The sequence below is a fragment of the Pseudophryne corroboree genome, chromosome 3 (genome assembly GCF_028390025.1).
Source record: "Pseudophryne corroboree isolate aPseCor3 chromosome 3, aPseCor3.hap2, whole genome shotgun sequence".
Lineage (NCBI taxonomy): Eukaryota > Metazoa > Chordata > Amphibia > Anura > Myobatrachidae > Pseudophryne > Pseudophryne corroboree.
In genome coordinates, this window is record NC_086446.1 from 78917785 (window position 1) to 78937099 (window position 19315).

Here is a 19315-nt window from a genome sequence, read left to right on the forward strand (position 1 = left end):
GGTCTGGAGGAGGGACATAGAGGGAGGAGCCAGTGCACACCCAGAATCCAAAGCTTTCTTAAAGTGCCTATGTTTCCTGCGGAGCCCGTCTATTCCCATGGTCCTTACGGAGTCCCCAGCATCCACTAGGACGTTAGAGAAAGTAATAAAATGGTTGGATAAGTAATCCTTTAAACCATGTCAAATGAAATACTGTGCTTAATGAGATCTGTACAATATGATTGTGTATGTTTTAACAAGATCTGATTTCTGTCATTTCCCAGAATCAGAAGATGAAAACGGCTTGACACCTCTGTGACTTTTCTGGTGTATAACCAGACCTGATTGCCACGTAAAAGATTTCCCACAAACGGAACAGGAAAATGGCTTCTCTCCTGTGTGACTTCTCTGATGTATAACTAGAGCTGAATTATGTGTAAAACATTTTCCACACTCCGAACAGGAAAATGGCTTTTCACCTGTGTGAAGTCTCTCATGCGTAACAAGAACTGACTTCCGTGTAAAACATTTCCCACACTCGGTACAACAAAAAGGCTTCTCACCTGTGTGAATTCTCAAATGTGTAACAAGATCTGATTTCTGTGTGAAACATTTTCCACACTCGGAACACTGAAACGGTTTTGCACCTGTGTGAAGTCTCTGATGTAAAACAAGGGATGATTTCTCTGTAAAACATTTCCCACACTCAGAACATGGAAATGGCTTCTCTCCTGTGTGATTGCGCTGATGTGTAACAAGTGCTGATTTGTGTGTAAAAAGCTTCCCACACTCAGAACATGAAAATGGCTTCTCGCCTGTGTGAAGTCTTTGATGTGAAACAAGATGTGATTTGTGTATAAAACGCTTCCCGCAATTATAACATGGAAATGGTTTCTCACCTGTGTGAAGTCTCTGATGTATAACCAAAGCTGATTTGTGCGAAAAACATTTACTACAATCTGAGCATGAAAATGGTTTCTCACCGGTGTGCAGTCTCTCATGTGTAACAAGTGTTGACTTGTGTGTAAAAGATTTCCCACACTCAGAGCATGAAAACGGCTTCTCACCTGTGTGAATTTTCTGATGTTGAACAAGATATGATTTCTGTGTAAAACATTTCCCACACTCAGAACATGGAAATGATTTCTCCCCGGCTTTAGCTGGCTGATAGGTAATAAGCTTTGAGTCCGGTATAAAACATTTACCATCTATAGAACAGGGAGCAATTGCTGGTACTCTAAGAGCCGTACTTTGTGTAACAGTATCTAAGTTATCAGAACATTCCATGTGATAAGCGGGATCAGATGACGTATCTGCACTATGGCGTACTGGATGTATAATTGGGATAATACGGTTTTCTCCTGGAGAATCTCGTTCGATTTTGTTATCTTCTATTTCCGAATCTGGAGATAAGAGATGTTCCTCTGAGATATTCCTTCCGTTACTTCCATCTGTTGAAAATAAAATAAATATATGGAAATAGAAATGTTTAACTGTAACAAGTTTTCATTAATGACAATGTTGAAAAGCTCCCCCAAAATACACCAAATGATTAATTCTGTGGTTCGTGGTACAACGTATATCTCATTAACGGACATTTTCATCTGCTCTATATACAGCAGCCAAACATTACGACCATTACCAAATGAAGCGAGTGACGCATGCTATTTCGTAACAATGGCGCACATCAAGGTCTGAGATAGACTGGACAGTAAGCTGATAAGGGCGAAATCATTATATGCAGGTGACTGAGTCTAATATGGCGAGGGTAGTGGGGTACTCAAAGCCATCCCTGGTGAGTACCTGCTGATTGTGGTCCAAGGAGGAGAAAAACACAAACCACCGTCAGGGTGATGGAAGGCAAAGACTCACTGATGCAAAAAAAACAACTAAGGGTATCCCATCTGTAACAAATCAACAGAAGGGTTTTACTGTGCAGAAATTCCAGTGATGGTTACATGAGTAATGTGTCACAACAGTCTGTGCACTGAACCCAGCTGCATGAGGCTATGGCCACACGCCAGGTATTTGCTTAAGGTAGCTCCTGTCCACCAGTCTGCCGACACAGGATACTTGAGCGTCAGAACTGGACCTTGTACCGATGGAAGAGGGTCTCCTGGTCCAATACATGCCATTTTCTGTTGCATGAGGTGGATGGCCGTGTGTGTCCTTTACCTAGTGAAGAAATGGCCCGAGGATGCACTGTTTAGAAGAAAACATGTCGGTGGAGAGAGTCTGATGCTTTGTGCAATCTGCTGGGAAGCCCTGGGCCCGGTCATTGATGTGGACTTAAAAAAAGGATGTTTACGTCCTTTCATAGCAACAATAACCTCAAAAGGAAGTGGCATCCTTTCATAGCAACAATAACCTCAAAAGGAAGTGGCATCCTTTCATAGCAACAGTAACCCCAAAAGGAAGTGGCATCCTTTCATAGCAACAGTAACCTCAAAAGGAAGTGGCATCCTTTCATAGCAACAGTAACCCCAAAAGGAAGTGGCATCCTTTCATAGCAACAGTAACCTCAAAAGGAAGTGGCATCCTTTCATAGCAACAGTAACCCCAAAAATAAGTGGCATCCTTTCATAGCAACAGTAACCTCAAAAGGAAGTGGCATCCTTTCATAGCAACAGTAACCCCAAAAGGAAGCGGCATCCTTTCATAGCAACAGTAACCTCAAAAGGAAGCGGCATCCTTTCATAGCAACAGTAACCCCAAAAGGAAGTGGCATCCTTTCATAGCAACAGTAACCTCAAAAGGAAGTGGCATCCTTTCATAGCAACAGTAACCCCACAAGGAAGTGGCATCCTTTCATAGCAACAGTAACCCCAAAAGGAAGTGGCATCCTTTCATAGCAACAGTAACCCCAAAAGGAAGTGGCATCCTTTCATAGCAACAGTAACCTAAAAAAGGAAGTGGCATCCTTTCATAGCAACAGTAACCCCAAAAGGAAGCGGCATCCTTTCATAGCAACAGTAACCTCAAAAGGAAGTGGCATCCTTTCATAGCAACAGTAACCCCAAAAGGAAGTGGCATCCTTTCATAGCAACAGTAACCCCAAAAGGAAGTGGCATCCTTTCATAGCAACAGTAACCCCAAAAGGAAGTGGCATCCTTTCATAGCAACAGTAACCTCAAAAGGAAGTGGCATCCTTTCATAGCAACAGTAACCCCAAAAGGAAGTGGCATCCTTTCATAGCAACAGTAACCTCAAAAGGAAGTGGCATCCTTTCATAGCAACAGTAACCCCAAAAGGAAGTGGCATTCTTTCATAGCAACAGTAACCCCAAAAGGAAGTGGCATCCTTTCATAGCAACAGTAACCTCAAAAGGAAGTGGCATCCTTTCATAGCAACAGTAACCCCAAAAGGAAGTGGCATCCTTTCATAGCAACAGTAACCTCAAAAGGAAGTGGCATCCTTTCATAGCAACAGTAACCTCAAAAGGAAGTGGCATCCTTTCATAGCAACAGTAACCTCAAAAGGAAGTGGCATCCTTTCATAGCAACAGTAACCCCAAAAGGAAGTGGCATCCTTTCATAGCAACAGTAACCTCAAAAAGAAGTGGCATCTTTTCATAGCAACAGTAACCCCAAAAGGAAGTGGCATCCTTTCATAGCAACAGTAACCCCAAAAGGAAGTGGCATCCTTTCATAGCAACAGTAACCCCAAAAGGAAGTGGCATCCTTTCATAGCAATAGTAACCCCAAAAGGAAGTGGCATCCTTTCATAGCAACAGTAACCCCAAAAGGAAGTGGCATCCTTTCATAGCAACAGTAACCTTAAAAGGAAGTGGCATCCTTTAGTAAAATGGATTGTTCAAAAATAGTTTGAGTATCATGATGAAGTGTTCAAGGTGTTGCCCTGGCCACCACATTCACCAGACCAATCCAACTGAGTACCTGTGGTATGTGTTTGAACAACAAGTCCCACCATTGCCTACCGGCAAGCCTTGCTAAGCTATCTGGGTGGAGAACTCTTGAGGTAGACCGCTGGTGTCAATCAACCTCTCCCAAGCATCTGATGTTGCCAATATCCTCCTGTCCCTGTAAGTCAACAGCCGTGCTCCCAATGTGGTCTCATGGAACAATGTATATGGAACAATGTATTTTATTCATTATTTCTATAGCAATTTATATTTACAGTGAATACTTAAATACTTACATCAGTGTTTTCCTCTGTGAAGCTTGTAATTGATATTCCCAACCACACACACAAACACAGTATTTTGTCAGAAGCCTACTGACCTGGAGAAAACCCACACATACATGAGAACATACAAACTACACACAGACACTGCCCTGGATGAAACTGAACCAATGAACCAGCACTATGAAGCGGCAATTCTACACAGCGTGCCACTAAGCTGCCATAAAGTCTCCATATTTCAGAGGAAGAGGTAAACCTACGTGCAATACCACAGGAGTGTGGAACCACCTGGATAGAACCATGGGGGTCATTCCAAGTTGATCGCTAGCTGCATTCGTTCGCAGCGATGAGGCAAAAAAACAGCACTTCTGTGCATGCGGCGCAATGCGCACGCGCGATGTACTATTACAACGAACGATGTAGTTTCACACAAGGTCTAACGATGCTTTTCAGTCGCACTGGATGCTGCAGAGTGATTGACATGAAGCGGGCGTTTCTGGGTGTCAACTGTGAGGAGTCAATTCTTTTTTACCTACTGGACTTCTACACTCTGCCTAACAAGCATTTTGCACGACAAGCACTTTCATCTATATTTATAGACCGATATTGGCCTTGCAGCCCCTGCAGCGGCTTATATTCTCTGCACCCCGCAGCGGACATCGAGGCCTGCCGAGCGGCATTGGTAACTCAGTCTCCATAGCGGCTCCTTCATACCTCCAGCAGCGTCTCCATGTAGGACTCCGCCCGGTGCAAGCTTTGCACTCTCCCTCCCTGTGACAGCTACGTGGTGGGCAACGCAGGATAATCTAACCGAGGACGCTCGGTTAGAAACCAGCCCACGGGAGAGGTAATTTTGACTTATCTGACATCGGAGTATTTCTACATACCGGAGCTCCATTAATACATTCATGGGATTGCAGTTACCAGTTTAAAACTTATGAATCACTCCACATTCTAACAATTTATTCATATCCAGGATACGATACTGTTTCTACTTGTTGGATACAAATGTTGCATATTGTTACTGCTCACTTCACAAGTACTTGTTTTATCTGATATCCAGTACAGGGTATTTTACTATTTTCTCTATAAGGTTTAATGTCCAGACTATATGTTTTATTGTATGTAATTTCCTTCATAGTCATATTAAATTCTTCTTTATAATTTATCTCAGCATACGTCAGCTTTTGTTCATGTTTCCAATTTCATTGAGCAGTTGAGTTCTTTTTTCAATCCAGGGGAGAAGTGAGCTGCAAACTTTAGTTACATGTTTCCATTGCGCAGTACAGTGATAGTCCCAATTCTATGGTGCTGGAAGCACAGGATCCCGATCACTGTCTGTACACTCCGGAAACAGTGCTGGAAGTCGGCTGTTGGCACCTCTGAATCCCTCTGCAGCCATCCCCAGCTGTATCTACAGGATGCTATCTCCAAAATAAATTAAAATAACAGAACTAAGAAAATAAACTTAAAATGACGTGGCTGCACAAAGACAGGCCCCCCTGAACCCTACTCTATAAACCATGATAATCCAGTGCCCCTCAATGGTTGAATAGAAGAAACCCTGCTCACATCTCTTGGATGTTGGCAGACATGGGGGGTCTTTTAGATCTGATCGCATGCTACATTTTTTTAGCAGCGCTGTGATCAGGTCAGGACTGCGTCGCCCCCCTCCCCGGGGACGGGGATCACCGGAAAGCGACAGGTTTTACGAAGAAAGCGATTGCTGGGGCGATCGCAAGAAGATTGACAGGAACAGGCCGTTTGTGGGTGTCAACTGACCATTTCTGGGGAGTTTCCGGAGAAACGCAGGCGTGCCCAGCCGTTTGGAGGGAGGATTCCTGACGTCATCTCCTGGCCGGATCATCGCAGCGGCTGAGTAAGTCCTGAGTTGGGCAGAGACTGTACAAACTTTTGTTTGTGCAGCTCTGTGCACAAGCGTTCGCACCCCTGCACATCAACTACCCCCTCCCCCTGTAGGTGGCAACTACCTGATCGTAGCACTGCAAAAAAAGGCCTACGTGCAATCAGGTCTGAATCACCCCCATAGAACGGATAAAAGAGCAGGATTCTAATAGCTGTGTTAAGTTCCCAGCAGCACCCGCCTCCCGACACTTACCTCTCTGCTGGTTGGCACACCTCTTCTGGGGATCCTGGCGTGTTTGCTATCCTCCAGGTGGTGTGTGCTGCTCCCTCAACTGTGTGCTGCATGTTGTCCCGACGTATTTCTCTGGTACTCTCCTGTCAGATCATCTGACGCCTTACAGCCAATGGAGCGTCAGTCCCGGGCCAGATGATTCAAGACACCAATCAGAGATCAGCAGCCCACATAAAAAGGCTTCCTGAAGCAGTGTGCATGTTGCCAGTGCAATGACACTTATTTGCTGCGTCCCTCGGCTCCTGATCTCTCAGATTAGTACTCTAGTTATTCTGTCACAGCTCTACTGGTCCCAGCCAGTGAATTTATGTTTCCAGTTCCAGCCTGGTTAAAGTCTCCCCGCATCTCCTGGTCACAGCGCATCAGCATTACCAGTCCCAGCCTGCTTAAGCTATCAAAGCACTACTGGTCCAAGCCCGGTAAACCAACATTTTCAGCCCCGGCCTCGTTAATTTTCCGTAGTACCATCAGCTCCAGTTCGGAACTCAGTAAACAGCTCCCGGTTCGGTTCAAAGCCAAGTTGGTTCCATTGCCGACAGTCCCCTGCTTTAACTGGATTAGACCGGTTCTTAATTTAGCCGGTCCCAGTCTGGCATCCATGCCTGATCATCTAATTCCTCACCTCCTGTGCCCTGCTCGTGTACAGGAAATTAATAAGACTGTCCAGTTTCTGGCACTCACCCTCCACTCCAACCTCAAGCTCCAGTACGGGACCACAGACTTTGCCAGTTCTGGCAAGCTGCTTGTGTTGTAACGCAGGTACTCAATCACTCCTACTGACAACCGGTAGCTGGTTCAATTCAGTTTCTTTATTAAGACACAGAAGGTATGTACCCACACAGCAAGACCCAACTCCTCACCTGCCAAAAATAACTGACTGCCAATCCAACCCTAATGAATGTACTAATGTTATTCTGTCATTACTTATACCCCTTCCACACTGAGCCTTTGACCCGGGATATTATAGAGACAACCTGCATCCTGAGTTGGTGTGAAAGGGTCTACCTTGGTTGTTTTACCCAGGAATCAAACCCAGGTCACAGTCAATACTGGGACCAAATCGGGTAGCCTGCAGAGTGAAAGCACGACCCGGGTCACGCTAGAAGTAGCAGAGAGCTGGATCCCCGGCGTTTGGAAATTATATCATCTCCAAGCGCCTGTAAAGTGATGACCCGGCAATAACCTGGATCCAGCCTGCAGTGTGAATGCGGTTTCGAGCACCTGGACACGGCTTGAAACCATGTTCAGTAATCCAGGGCAAATCCAGGTTATTGATATGAAAGGGGTATAAGTAACTGACTATACAGTACATCTGCAATGGTAACTTTGCAGGAATGATGGCGCCTGACTCCCCCACAGACACATTGGGCTTTAAATACAAAGCGGTGGCTTATAAAAGCTCAGCCTGTTTTAACCTGAGTGGCGATTAAAATGTTCAGCTCCAACCCACTGGGAATGCTTACAAAGCCTCCACCTCATAAATACAGCCCATTGCAGTGACGGAACATGGAGAGTGCTTAATACTCACCTGTGCTGAGATCTGTAGGGATTTCCTCCTTACACTGCTGGTCACCCTGCACACATGTCTCTTCTTCTTCTCCCTCTATCTCTTCTACCTTAATATAAGTCAGTTCTTCACCCTACATAGCCCACAAAACAAAATAAATGTCTCATTTCATTAATTGAGATTAAACAGAAGACTATCACACTCAGCTGCTTTGCAGATCATAGTGTATAGTGATAAGTCACTTGGCACAGATGTGTCCTCATACATCTTTGCTGCAGTCACGCCAAAGAGCCCCTCTTGACACGCCAGGCTGCGTGAGAATCTTCTTGCTGAAAATATGTCTTAGCCACAATGCAATGCGTCCAGGAGGCACGAGGAGACTGTGCTGATTAATTTGATATGACACTTTTACATCTGTCTGCAACTGAGTTGCTGAATCTGTACACGAAGTGCTACAATGTAGCAGCTGCATCTTTTTCCAATACAAGTCCTGTTCTGCTCCGTATACAGACTTTGGCCCTCATTCCGAGTTGTTCGCTCGCTATCTGCTTTTAGCAGCAGTGCAAACGCTAAGCCGCCGTCCTCTGGGAGTGTATTTTAGCTTAGCAGAAGTGTGAACGAAAGGTTAGCAGTTCTGCTACTAAAAAATTTCATGCAGTTTCAGAGTGGCTCGATACTTACTCCTACCTTGCGATGACTGCAGAATGTTTAGTTCCTGGTTTGACGTCGCAAACACGCCCTGCGTTCGGCCAGCCACTCCCCTGTTTCCCCAGCCACTCCTGCGGTTTTTCAGGCACGCCTGCGTTTTTCAGCACACTCCCTGAAAACGCTGAGTTGCCGCCCAGAAACACCCACTTCCTGTCAATCACACTACGAACACTCTACTGAAAAGCGTTGCTCGAGCTTGTGTAAAACTGCGTCGTTTTTTGTGAAAGTACTTCGCGCGTGCACGCTGCGTAACATACCCATGCGCAGAACAGCCGATTTTTAGCCTGACCGCTATGCTGCGAAAAACGGCAGCGAGCGATCAACTCGGAATGAGGGCCTTAGTCACACACAATATACAGGTGTCACATATAACATTAATCAGCACAGTCTCACAGGCGTGGCTGGGATCACATATGATACATCGTATGCAAAAGGACCGCATACAATGTATTATGGTGGTCATTCCGAGTTGTTCGCTAGCTGTTTTCGTTCGCAGCGTTTAGTCAAAAAAGCAGCACTTCTGCGCATGCGTAAGCGGCGCAACGTACTTTCACAACAGCCAAAGTAGTTTCACACAAGGTCTAGCGAAGCCTTTCAGTTGCATTGCTGGCCGCAGAGTGATTGACAGGAAGTGGGTGTTTCTGGGTGTCAACTGACCGTTTTCAGGGAGTGAGTGAAAAAACGCAGGCGTGCCAGATAAAAAACACAGGTGTGGCTGGGGAAACATAGGCGTGGCAGGGCGTGTTCGTGACGCCAAAACAGGAACTAAATAGTCTGCAGTGATCGCAAGCTAGGAGTAGGTCTGGAGCTACTCTGACACTGCACAAAATTATTTTGTAGCCGCTCTGCGATCCTTTCGTTCGCACTTCTGCTAAGCTAAGATACACTCCCAGAGGGCGGCGGCCTAGCGTTTGCACGGCTGCTAAAAGCAGCCAGCAAGCGATCAACTCGGAATGAGGGCCCATATGCGATCCTGCCGCTGGGAAGCTGCCAGGCGAAGACGCATAAGTGTATGGGCACCTTAAGACGCATGTTTGGTAAATAAAGATGCCCGATGTTAGCAAAGTTGCACGGGACCTGGCAGATCACGCAAGGCATCTTGTGCTGCGTGGCCTACTGAGGCTGGGTATATAAGGTATTATGTGCATTGTTTTTGATGTGAAGTGCTATATAAATAAATTTATTATTATTACATCTGTGTGCACTGAGATATTAAATCTCACCTACCTGATCCTCCTGTGGGGTTCTGTGATTCTCCTCTGTACAGTCCTGGGAATAAAGAGGACGGGGACATCTCTCTGGGGTATCTCTGTTACTGGATCCATCTGTAGGAGAGACACAGTGACTGAGTACATTGGCCCTCATTCCGAGTCGTTCGCTCGTTCTTTTTCATCGCATCGCAATGAAAATCCGCTTAGTACGCATGCGCAATATTCGCACTGCGACTGCGCCAAATAATTTTACAATGGAGATAGGATTTTTACTCACGGCTTTTTCTTCGCTCCGGCGATCGTAGTGTGATTGACAGGAAATGGGTGTTACTGGGCGGAAACACAGCGTTTTAGGGGCGTGTGGATGAAAACGCTACCGTTTCCGGAAAAAACGCAGGAGTGGCCGGAGAAACGGGGGAGTGTCTGAGCGAACGCTGGGTGTGTTTGTGACGTCAAACCAGGAACGACAAGCACTGAACTGATCGCACAGGCAGAGTAAGTGTGGAGCTACTCTAAAACTGCTAAGTAGTTTGTGATCGCAATAATGCGAATACATCGGTCGCAATTTTAGGATGCTAAGATACACTCCCAGTAGGCGTAGGCTTAGCGTGTGTAACTCTGCTAAATTCGCCTTGCGACCGATCAACTCGGAATGAGGGCCATTGTATATATGTGGTTACCAGAATAATTCACTATGCTGCATTCACTAAGTGTATAAGGAGGAAAATCTAATAAGCACATCTCATTGTACACGGCTGTTTATCTGAAAACAACCTCCCCAAAAACGTATTCCCATTTTTTAACACCATAGAGAAGAGAATCAGCTGCAGAAATCACAAGACGTGTCACAGATTACACAGAAACGCATGATGAGTCTGGTGACGGTAACCCATTTTATGGTTTAGTCGAGGACAGAGAATTCTTCATTTGATCAAATAAACAAAAAGAGCATCAAGAAACAAAAAGAGCATCTGTAAATGCCAAAAAAGTTAAACCGCACCCATCATATTTTGACAAGTCTGGGTAGAGCAGGGGGAAAAAGCACATCCTTAGGGTGAAAAGGTATGTCTATTGCACTAGGCTGTCGCAATCAACGAGACCAGGATGGAGAAGGATCAATGCATGTGTGACAGATGCACTTTTAAAGAGATTAAATATATCTGGAAAATCCTTCAAGGGAACTGTAAAAACTGCAGATCCTCGAAGGTGGAAACCATCTTCCCTCGGACCCACATGCTAAGCTCAATAGAGGCTTGCTAAAAGTGACTTTAGCTGTTCTTGTAGCAAGAGGATTTTGTCCTGCAGCGAGATCACCCTAGTCTGACAGGTGCCCAACAGAAGACCCAGAAAGAACATCCGCTGGCAAAGTATCAAGTTGGGTTTCTTGAAGTAATTTGAGGGAGAGAGTACAGGGACTGCAATCTGCATGAAATTTGCAGTCAAGCTTGCTACACAAAGCAGGCCTTCCCACAGAGGACAAGAGGGGAAAGAAACGGATGAACTATCGGGAATTACCATCTTTAAACTGTAGTATCTACCAAAGGGCAGTGTGCCTTCTGATGGGTTTGCCTACCTGGGAAGCTATACCGGGGAGATGATGCAGGTAGGGCAACTCCTTGGCAGATGTTCTAAGGTTGGCTGCAATTGCCTCCCTATGCCTAGTGCGGGGCTACCGGTCATGTACTGGAGACTATGCATCAACTTTGCCTGTGCAGTACCGATCTCAGAGGTTTTACCGAAAGTTTTATCTGGCTCCCAAGTACAGAAGTGGAGAGCCATATGATTACTGGTGTACCTAGTGCATGGTCCATTGCCAATACAAACATGGGAATTGGGGTGACTAACTGCAGTGGCAGTGACCAGGTCTACGCTGCTATCCCATGCTGGAAGCAGGATACTGGCACATGACAAGCATACCCAGGTAAAAACCTGTGGAGTGGGGGCATGGCTTGACACAGCATGGTGTAGGCAGCTTCCTGGGTATACCCTAGAAGCCAGCCCTATCCCCTCTGCTGGACATAACCACCGGTACTATGGGCTTTTATAAAAATGGTTTATAAGAGAAACCGACCTGTGCCCACGCACTGGTGGCCTAGTGGGGTCGTCTGTACTGTCACAGTGTCCACGCCAGCGCGCGCGTCCCGCCTCCCACCGGCCACGCTGGATCGCGATACGGGACCCACTTACCACCTCCCCGAAGCGCGGCCACGCGATCCTGGAGAGCCCCAGCCGTGTGGGTCTAACAAGAAGAAAACCGGAGCCTACTGCTGTAGTTACCCGGCAACCAGGACACGGGAGTGTACAGCGCCGCTGGTAGTGATGGAGCTGCAGCAGGGAATGTCTCCTGACATCTAAACTCTGCTGCAGCCCTTGTAGTTTTCACTTTTCTTCCACAAAAAAGCTCTTCTTAGGGCTGTCAGGAGCAGCCCCTCTGTTAAGTGCCTGCTATCTGCAGCACCAACTACAAAACTGAGCTCCGGTGCAAGTAGGCGGGGTTATAGAGGAGGCGGCGCTATGCATCTTGGGAACAGTCAAAGCTTTCGAGCCTGTTGGTGCCTCGGATCAAAATCCTACTCTACACCCCAATGTCTATCCTTGTGGAGCCCAGTGTACCCCGCAGCAGAAACTGCACTGAATTATTATATGTACATTTATATATATAACACAGTGCGGTCCTAGACTGGAGGTATATATCAGAATACTTGTACAATATATTCTGTAATTGGTAGACTTTTTCTTAACTAACGCTGTCTGTATAAAGACATGTAGAATACTCAAGTGTTTGTAAAGTCACAGCGCTGTATACAGGTGGCTTTACAAGGGAGACCTTGCCCTGTAGTCCCGGAGACGCAGGGACCGGTATAAAAGTGTCCCCCGGCTGTGGCATTATCTCCCCAGCTAGTGGAGCCCGGTGCTGGTACAAAAAATACGAGGGACCCCTACGCTTTTTGTCCCCCGTATTTTTTGCACCAGGACCGGACGCAGAGCCCGGTGCTGGTTGTAAAAATACGGGGGATCCCCTGTCCGTTTTCCCCCCGTATTTTTACAACCAGGACCAGCTCAAAGAGCCTGAGGCTGGTTATGCTTTGGAGGGGTGACCCCACGCAATTTTTTTCTGTTTTTTTTATCCATTTTTGCGCCGTCGGAAATGTCGAATCCAGGACGCACACATCCGTCAATTCGTCCGTTTCTGGATAGCGGGACTGTCGAATCCGTTTTTTATTGAATATGTCGAATTCCGCCACCCGTCGGCCGGAATTCGACGGTCGAATTGTGTCGAATTTAAAACGGGCGAAAAAAAGCCGCAATTCGCCCGGAATTGCATATACCCCTAAAGCTTTACCTTGTTGGTGCTTCTGGATTAAGATCCACTCTACACCCCGATGTTTCCTGTGGAACACAGTGTACCCTACTGCTGAAAAAAGTTTAAACAATCAGCCATAAAACAAGTGAAATGACCTGAAGATCAAGTAAAAAAAAAAACCTGAAGCTTCCTGGTTGGCTTCCACCCAAATCTAACTCTCTGTGCACGTTATATCTGCCCCCCCTGCAGTGCACATGGTTTTGCCCAATTGCTAACAAAAATCCTGCTGCGATCAACTTGGAATTACCCCCCCATGTGCACTGCAGGTGGGGCAGATATAACATGTGCAGAGAGAGTTAGATTTGGGTGGGTTATTTTGTTTCTGTGCAGGGTAAATACTGGCTGCTTTATTTTTACACTGCAATTTAGATTTCAGTTTGAACACACCCCACCCAAATCTAAAGGGGGGTACTGACGGGGGAGATGTGTGCTGAGCGATCTTAACACAGACCGCTCAGCACACATCTCTCCCCCCGATCAGCACAGCGCGATGCATGCAGGCTCAATCTAACGGGTCGCTCACTTCAGCGCTGTGTGAAGTGAGCAGCCCTCTGTCGTTGCCCCCCCCTCGCTCAGCACATCGCTGGGGGGCATACACACGGCAGATCCGTGCTTAAAATCTAAGCACTCTAGTCAGATTGCTTAGATTTTAAACACAGATCTCTCCGTGTGTACCCCCCTTTACTCTCTCTGCACATTTTATATATGCCCCCCCCCCCCCCGCAGTGCACATGGGCCCTCATTCCGAGTTGATCGCTCGCTAGCTGCTTTTAGCAGTAGTGCAAACGCTAGGCCGCTGACCTCTGGGAGTGTATCTTAGCTTAGCAGAAGCACGAACGAAAGGATCGCAGCGCTGCTACAAAATAAAATTGTGCAGTGTCAGAGTAGCTCCAGACTTACTCCTAGCTAGCGATCAATTCAGTCTGTTTAGTTCCTGTTTTGACGTCACAAACACGCCCTGCGTTCGTCCAACCACGCCTACGTTTCCCCAGCCACTCCTGCGTTTTTACCTGGCACGCCTGCGTTTATACACACACTCCCCGAAAACGGTCAGTTACCACCCAGAAACACCCACTTCCTGTCAATCACTCTGCGGCCAGCAGTGCGACTAAAAAGCGTCGCTAGAGCATGTGTAAAACTGCATCGGCTTTTGTGAATTGTACATCGCGCGTGCGCACTGCGCACCATACGCATGTGCAGAAGTGCCGATTTTTAGCCTGATCGCTGCGCTGCGAACAACGGCAGATAGCGATCCACTCGGAATGAGGGCCCTGGTTTGCCCAACTGCTAACAAATATGCAGCTGCGATCAACTCTGAATTAGGCCCAGAGTGAGAGGAGTCTATGCTTTCTGGTTAAAAATGTGAAAGTGCCCAAGTTCCAGTCCTCACACTAGTGTTACCGGGTGCCCAATGGACGGGAGAGGAATATTATTACAAATTTGAGCACATGTAAGGATTATTAACTTGTCCATGCATAACAATCACTGGAGATAGTGTGGGGAGGAGACTGGTGGTACAAAACAAACTTATGTGAGGAGAACAAGAGTCTATGGCAGATAAATTGTTGCTTACTTCCCAACCAGGTAGATACATTTCCCTCATTAGTCTGTACTGACGGAAGCGTCTGTAGAATAAGAGACTGTTGTAGTGATAGGACAAGGAGAACATGTGACTCTCTCTGTAATAAGTGATTATTACTCACATGTGCTGATATATGTATGGATTTCCTCCTCCTTACTCTGCTGATCACATTCTACATATGTCTCTTCTTCTTCCTCTATATCTTCTACCTTAACACCCTAAATTACATACAAAAAATAACACTTTAGTAATGTCTGATTTCATTAAATGAGATTAAACAGAAGAATATCACCGACACACAGATTATATATGAAGTGTCACTTTGGTTTTTGGTGAGACCCTAAATCCCACCTACCTGATCCTCCTGTGGGGTCCTGTGATTCTCCTCTGTACAATCCTGTGAATAAAGAGGACGGGGACATCTCTCTGGGGAATCTCTGTTACTGAGTCCATCTGTAGGAGACACACAGAGACTGAGTGCATTGTGTATATGCGATTATCAGATGTTGTGTGTATCTAAATGGCAATAATATTGCTTTCTCCTTTACAATAACTTAAAGCCTACTCTTACCCTGTGACATAAGGGACCAGCGATTCTCCAAACTCGTGTCCTTGTACAGACTCTTGTCTCCTTCTAAATATTTCCAATCCTGCACGGAGAGATAGACGGTGACATCCTGACACATTATATGGTCCTGTCACACACAATGACACAGTCATCACCCAGACACCTCCCCTGGTGTTACTGTATAATGTCCCATTCCCAGCAGTCACCTCTCCAGTCATTACCCATACACCTCCCCTGGTGTTACTGTATAACGCCCCATTCCCAGCAGTCACCTCTCCAGTCATCACCCAGACACCTCCCCTGGTGTTACTGTATAATGTCCCGTTCCCAGCAGTCACCTCTCCAGTCATCACCTAGACACCTCCCCTGGTGTTACTGTATAATGTCCCATTCCCAGCAGTCACCTCTCTAGTCATCACCCAGACACCTCCCCTGGTGTTACTGTATAATGCCCCATTCCCAGCAGTCACCTCTCCAGTCATCACCCAGACACCTCCCCTGGTGTTACTGTATAATGTCCCATTCCCAGCAGTCACCTCTCTAGTCATCACCCAGACACCTCCCCTGGTGTTACTGTATAATGTCCCATTCCCAGCAGTCACCTCTCCAGTCATCACCCAGACACCTCCCCTGGTGTTACTGTATAATGCCCCATTCCCAGCAGTCACCTCTCCAGTCAGCAGCTGAATGATCTTGTGGGTGAGTTCCAGGATCTTCTGGTCATTGTGTCTCTCATTTATCCGTGAGTGAGGTGGAGGCACTGTGATGGGGATCTGGGTCCTCCTCAAGCCACCTGACACACAGCGATGGCTGTTGGATGTCACACACTCGCCTAACGTCTTCTTTATTACTTTGTAATTCTGTGTATTAAATTAGATATCAATAAAAAGATAAATGAAGCCAAAAAGCACATATAATATTGACAGCTACATACAAATGTACAAGCCCAATATCCCTCACCATTACAGTCAGGTCCCTGTGTTAGCAAGAGATCAGACTGATGTTAACGTGAACTTTCCAGATGACCTCACCTCCCCAGTCTGGTCCCTGAGTTAGCAATAGAGATAAGAGTGGCGCCACGATGACACTCCCAGACTCCCTCACCTCCCCAAACAGGTTCCTGAGTTAGTAATAGAGATAAGAGTGATGTCACTATGACACTCCCAGACTCCCTCACCTCCCCAGTTAGGTCCCTGTGTTAGCAATAGAGATAAGAGTGACGCCACGGTGACACTCCCAGATTCCCTCACCTCTCCAATCAGGTCCCTGTGTTAGTAATAGAGGTGATGTCATTGTGATACTGTCAGAGCCCCTCACCTCCCCAGTCAGTAGAGAGATGATTTCCAGGGTTATATTTAATATTCGCTCATTTATGAGACTCCTATCCTTATCCATCATCAGTGCTCAATGAGGTTTCTTCCTCACGTGCTTTCTAGTAAAGATGATCCTCTTGTTCAATTCTCACTTTTCTAGGGATAAATGTAATAATATAATAATAATAATAATAATAATAGAGTACATATAACATATTCATATATAAAACACTCACTTTCTATTAAGTTCTCCCCTATTCCCTGAGCCATATAGAACGCTGTTCAGTGTTTGTCAAAAGCTTAGTGACCTTCACTTTTGTCATTGCCTAATGTTACCCATCACATATCATTGTACAGCTCCCTCTCCTCCAGCGGTGCAAGTATGCGGGTACGGGTGGGTACGGCGTACCCTTAAGAATGTTGCAGTGGGTACGCTGTACCCACACCGACGTGCCGCCGCTTGCTACCGCTGATGTGAGGGGAGGAGAGTGCAGCCTGCGCCTCTCCTGCCCTCAGTGTCTTCATTCAAATCAGCGCCGCCCGTGAGCCAATCAGAGCTTGCGGATCGGCGCTGAATATTGAACTCATCCGCTGGAGACTGAGGGGAAGGAGAGGCGCAGGCTGCGCTCTCCTCCCCTCACACACGGGAGACAACACAACAGCAGCAGCAGTGAGCTGGGGAAGGGGGGGGAGGCAGCACTGTGGGGGGCAATGTATACCTGGCACTGTGAGGGGCAATGTATACCTGGCACTGTGGGGGGCAATGTATACCTGGCACTGTGGGGGGCAATGTATACCTGGCACTGTGGGGGGCAATGTATACCTGGCACTGTGGGGGGCAATGTATACCTGGCACTGTGGCGGGAAATGTATATCTGGCACTGTTGTGGGCAACGTATATCTGGCACTGTTGTGGGCAATGTATACCTGGCACTGTGTGGGGCAATGTATATCTGGCACTGTGGGGGGCAATGTATACCTGGCACTGTGGGGGGCAATGTATATCTGGACTATGGGGGGGCATTCGTGTATCTGGCACTGTGGGGGGCATTTGTGTATCTGGCACTGTGGGGCATTCGTGTATCTGGCACTGTGGGGGGCATTCGTGTATCTGGCACTGTGGGGCATTCGTGTATCTGGCACTGTGGGGGATTCGTGTATCTGGCACTATGGGGCAACGTGTATCTGGCACTGTGGGGCAACGTGTATCTGGCACTGTGGGGGTCATATGTGTATCTGCCCCTCCCCCATATGTGTATCACGCCCACATTTTCATTGGCCACGCCCCATATGGCATTTGGTCACACCCATTTTTGTGCGCGCACACAGTACCTGTAAGACATTTTTTCTACTTGCACCACTGCTCTCCTCTATACAATAATACTACTACTACTACGACATATCAGTGTGCCAGGAGCTGTGTTATCCCTCATCATATATCACTGTACAGTCCCCTCTCCCCTATATAATAATACCACATATCAGTGTGTGCCGGGAGCTGAGCTATTTCCCATCATATATCACTGTACAGTCCCCTCTCCCCTATATAATACCACATATAAGTGAGTGCTGGGAGCTGTGTTATCCCTATAATATATCACTATACTGCCCCCTATCCTCTATATAATAATAGCACATCAGTGTATGCAAGGAGCTGTGTTATTTCCCATCATAAATCACTGTGCAGTCCCCTCTCCCCTATATAATAACCCCACATATCAGTGTATGCTAGGAGCTGAGCTATTTCCCATCATACATCACTGTACAGTCTCCTCTCCCTTATATAATAATACCACATATCAGTGTGTGCAGGGAGCTGTGTTATCCCCCATCATATATCACTGTACAGCCCCCTCTCTTCTATATGCTAATAATATATTATACAATGAAGACATTTACCTCAGGCTCTTTCACTGCACATATCTCCAAGAAGAAATGGCAGAGACTGTATAATCCGAGTGTGATGTAGCCCCGCCCCCTGTAGACATTTTTGCTATAATGAATGACTATAAGAAAATGGCCGCCGCTCATCCAGGAGAAGGACATTGAATTTATGCTTTGTCTACCCTAGTGATGTGACATTAACCAGTCAGACGCAGGTTCAGCTATGTACATTAGGGCTTTCATTGTATTTTTTCCGCCTGATTGGGCACTTGGTGCGTCAATCATTATACTGATAGGTGGGAGGAGCCGAGAATCTCTGAAATACGATTGGATGGAGATGTTCCGTCTGTCTGCTGTTGTGTGGAATGTATGTGATTGTGAGGTGAGACTGTCACTAGTTAAGTAACTCCATAGAGATATGTTGCCCCACAGAATACTAGCAATGAGTACACTGACTGTGCTATGTAATGTCTGCTGTGTCTCACCCATGTATTCCCCTGTATCCCCAGTAACAGTGTAATGGTAGTGTGATATTATTATACGTAGGTATATTATATGTGTGTAATATAACAGGGGCACAGCTGTGTCTCACCCATATATTCCCCTGTACCCCCAGTAACAGTGTAATGGTAGTGTGATATATTATTATACATAGGCATATTATATATGTGTGTAATATCAGAATCAGCTTTATTGGCCAGGTATACTAGCGTATACTAGGAATTTATCTTCAGTTTGCTATACAACAGCCAGTAGGTAACAGATAAGCAGGTGGGGGTGAGGGGGAAAGTACAGTCATACAGATAGGTATACCGTAGGGACACATATTGCCGTGTCGAAATGGGTCAGTGTGCGATGTGAAAGCTCCTTTGGGGAATTAGCGGGTCGCCTGACCCGG

The 19315-nt window shown here is 46.5% G+C and overlaps 1 protein-coding gene across 1 annotated transcript; it reads right to left on the reverse strand.

The window, feature by feature from the left end:
- Window positions 1-237: 237 nt before the first annotated feature.
- Window positions 238-18535, reverse strand: LOC135054804 (zinc finger protein 260-like). Its single transcript, XM_063958157.1, has 9 exons — window positions 18433-18535; window positions 16538-16689; window positions 15889-16080; window positions 15224-15302; window positions 15008-15105; window positions 14774-14870; window positions 9723-9820; window positions 7809-7920; window positions 238-1430 (listed from the first exon to the last, which is right to left on the reverse strand). The coding sequence occupies exons 2-9, from the start codon at window positions 16616-16618 to the stop codon at window positions 253-255; spliced, it is 1935 nt and encodes a 644-aa protein (XP_063814227.1). The 5' UTR covers window positions 16619-16689; window positions 18433-18535; the 3' UTR covers window positions 238-252.
- Between the last annotated feature and the right edge of the window lie 780 nt (window positions 18536-19315).

Bases quoted from the DNA above. Each gene is read 5' to 3' on its own strand.
- LOC135054804 (XM_063958157.1), bottom strand. From the start codon at position 16,618: ATGATGGATAAGGATAGGAGTCTCATAAATGAGCGAATATTAAATATA. The intron at 15,303-15,888 runs GTGACTGCTGGG...CTCTCCGTGCAG, and splicing joins TTCAGCTGCTGACTGGAGAG to GATTGGAAATATTTAGAAGG. The intron at 7,921-9,722 runs GTAGGTGAGATT...TGGGCTATGTAG, and splicing joins GAACCCCACAGGAGGATCAG to GGTGAAGAACTGACTTATAT.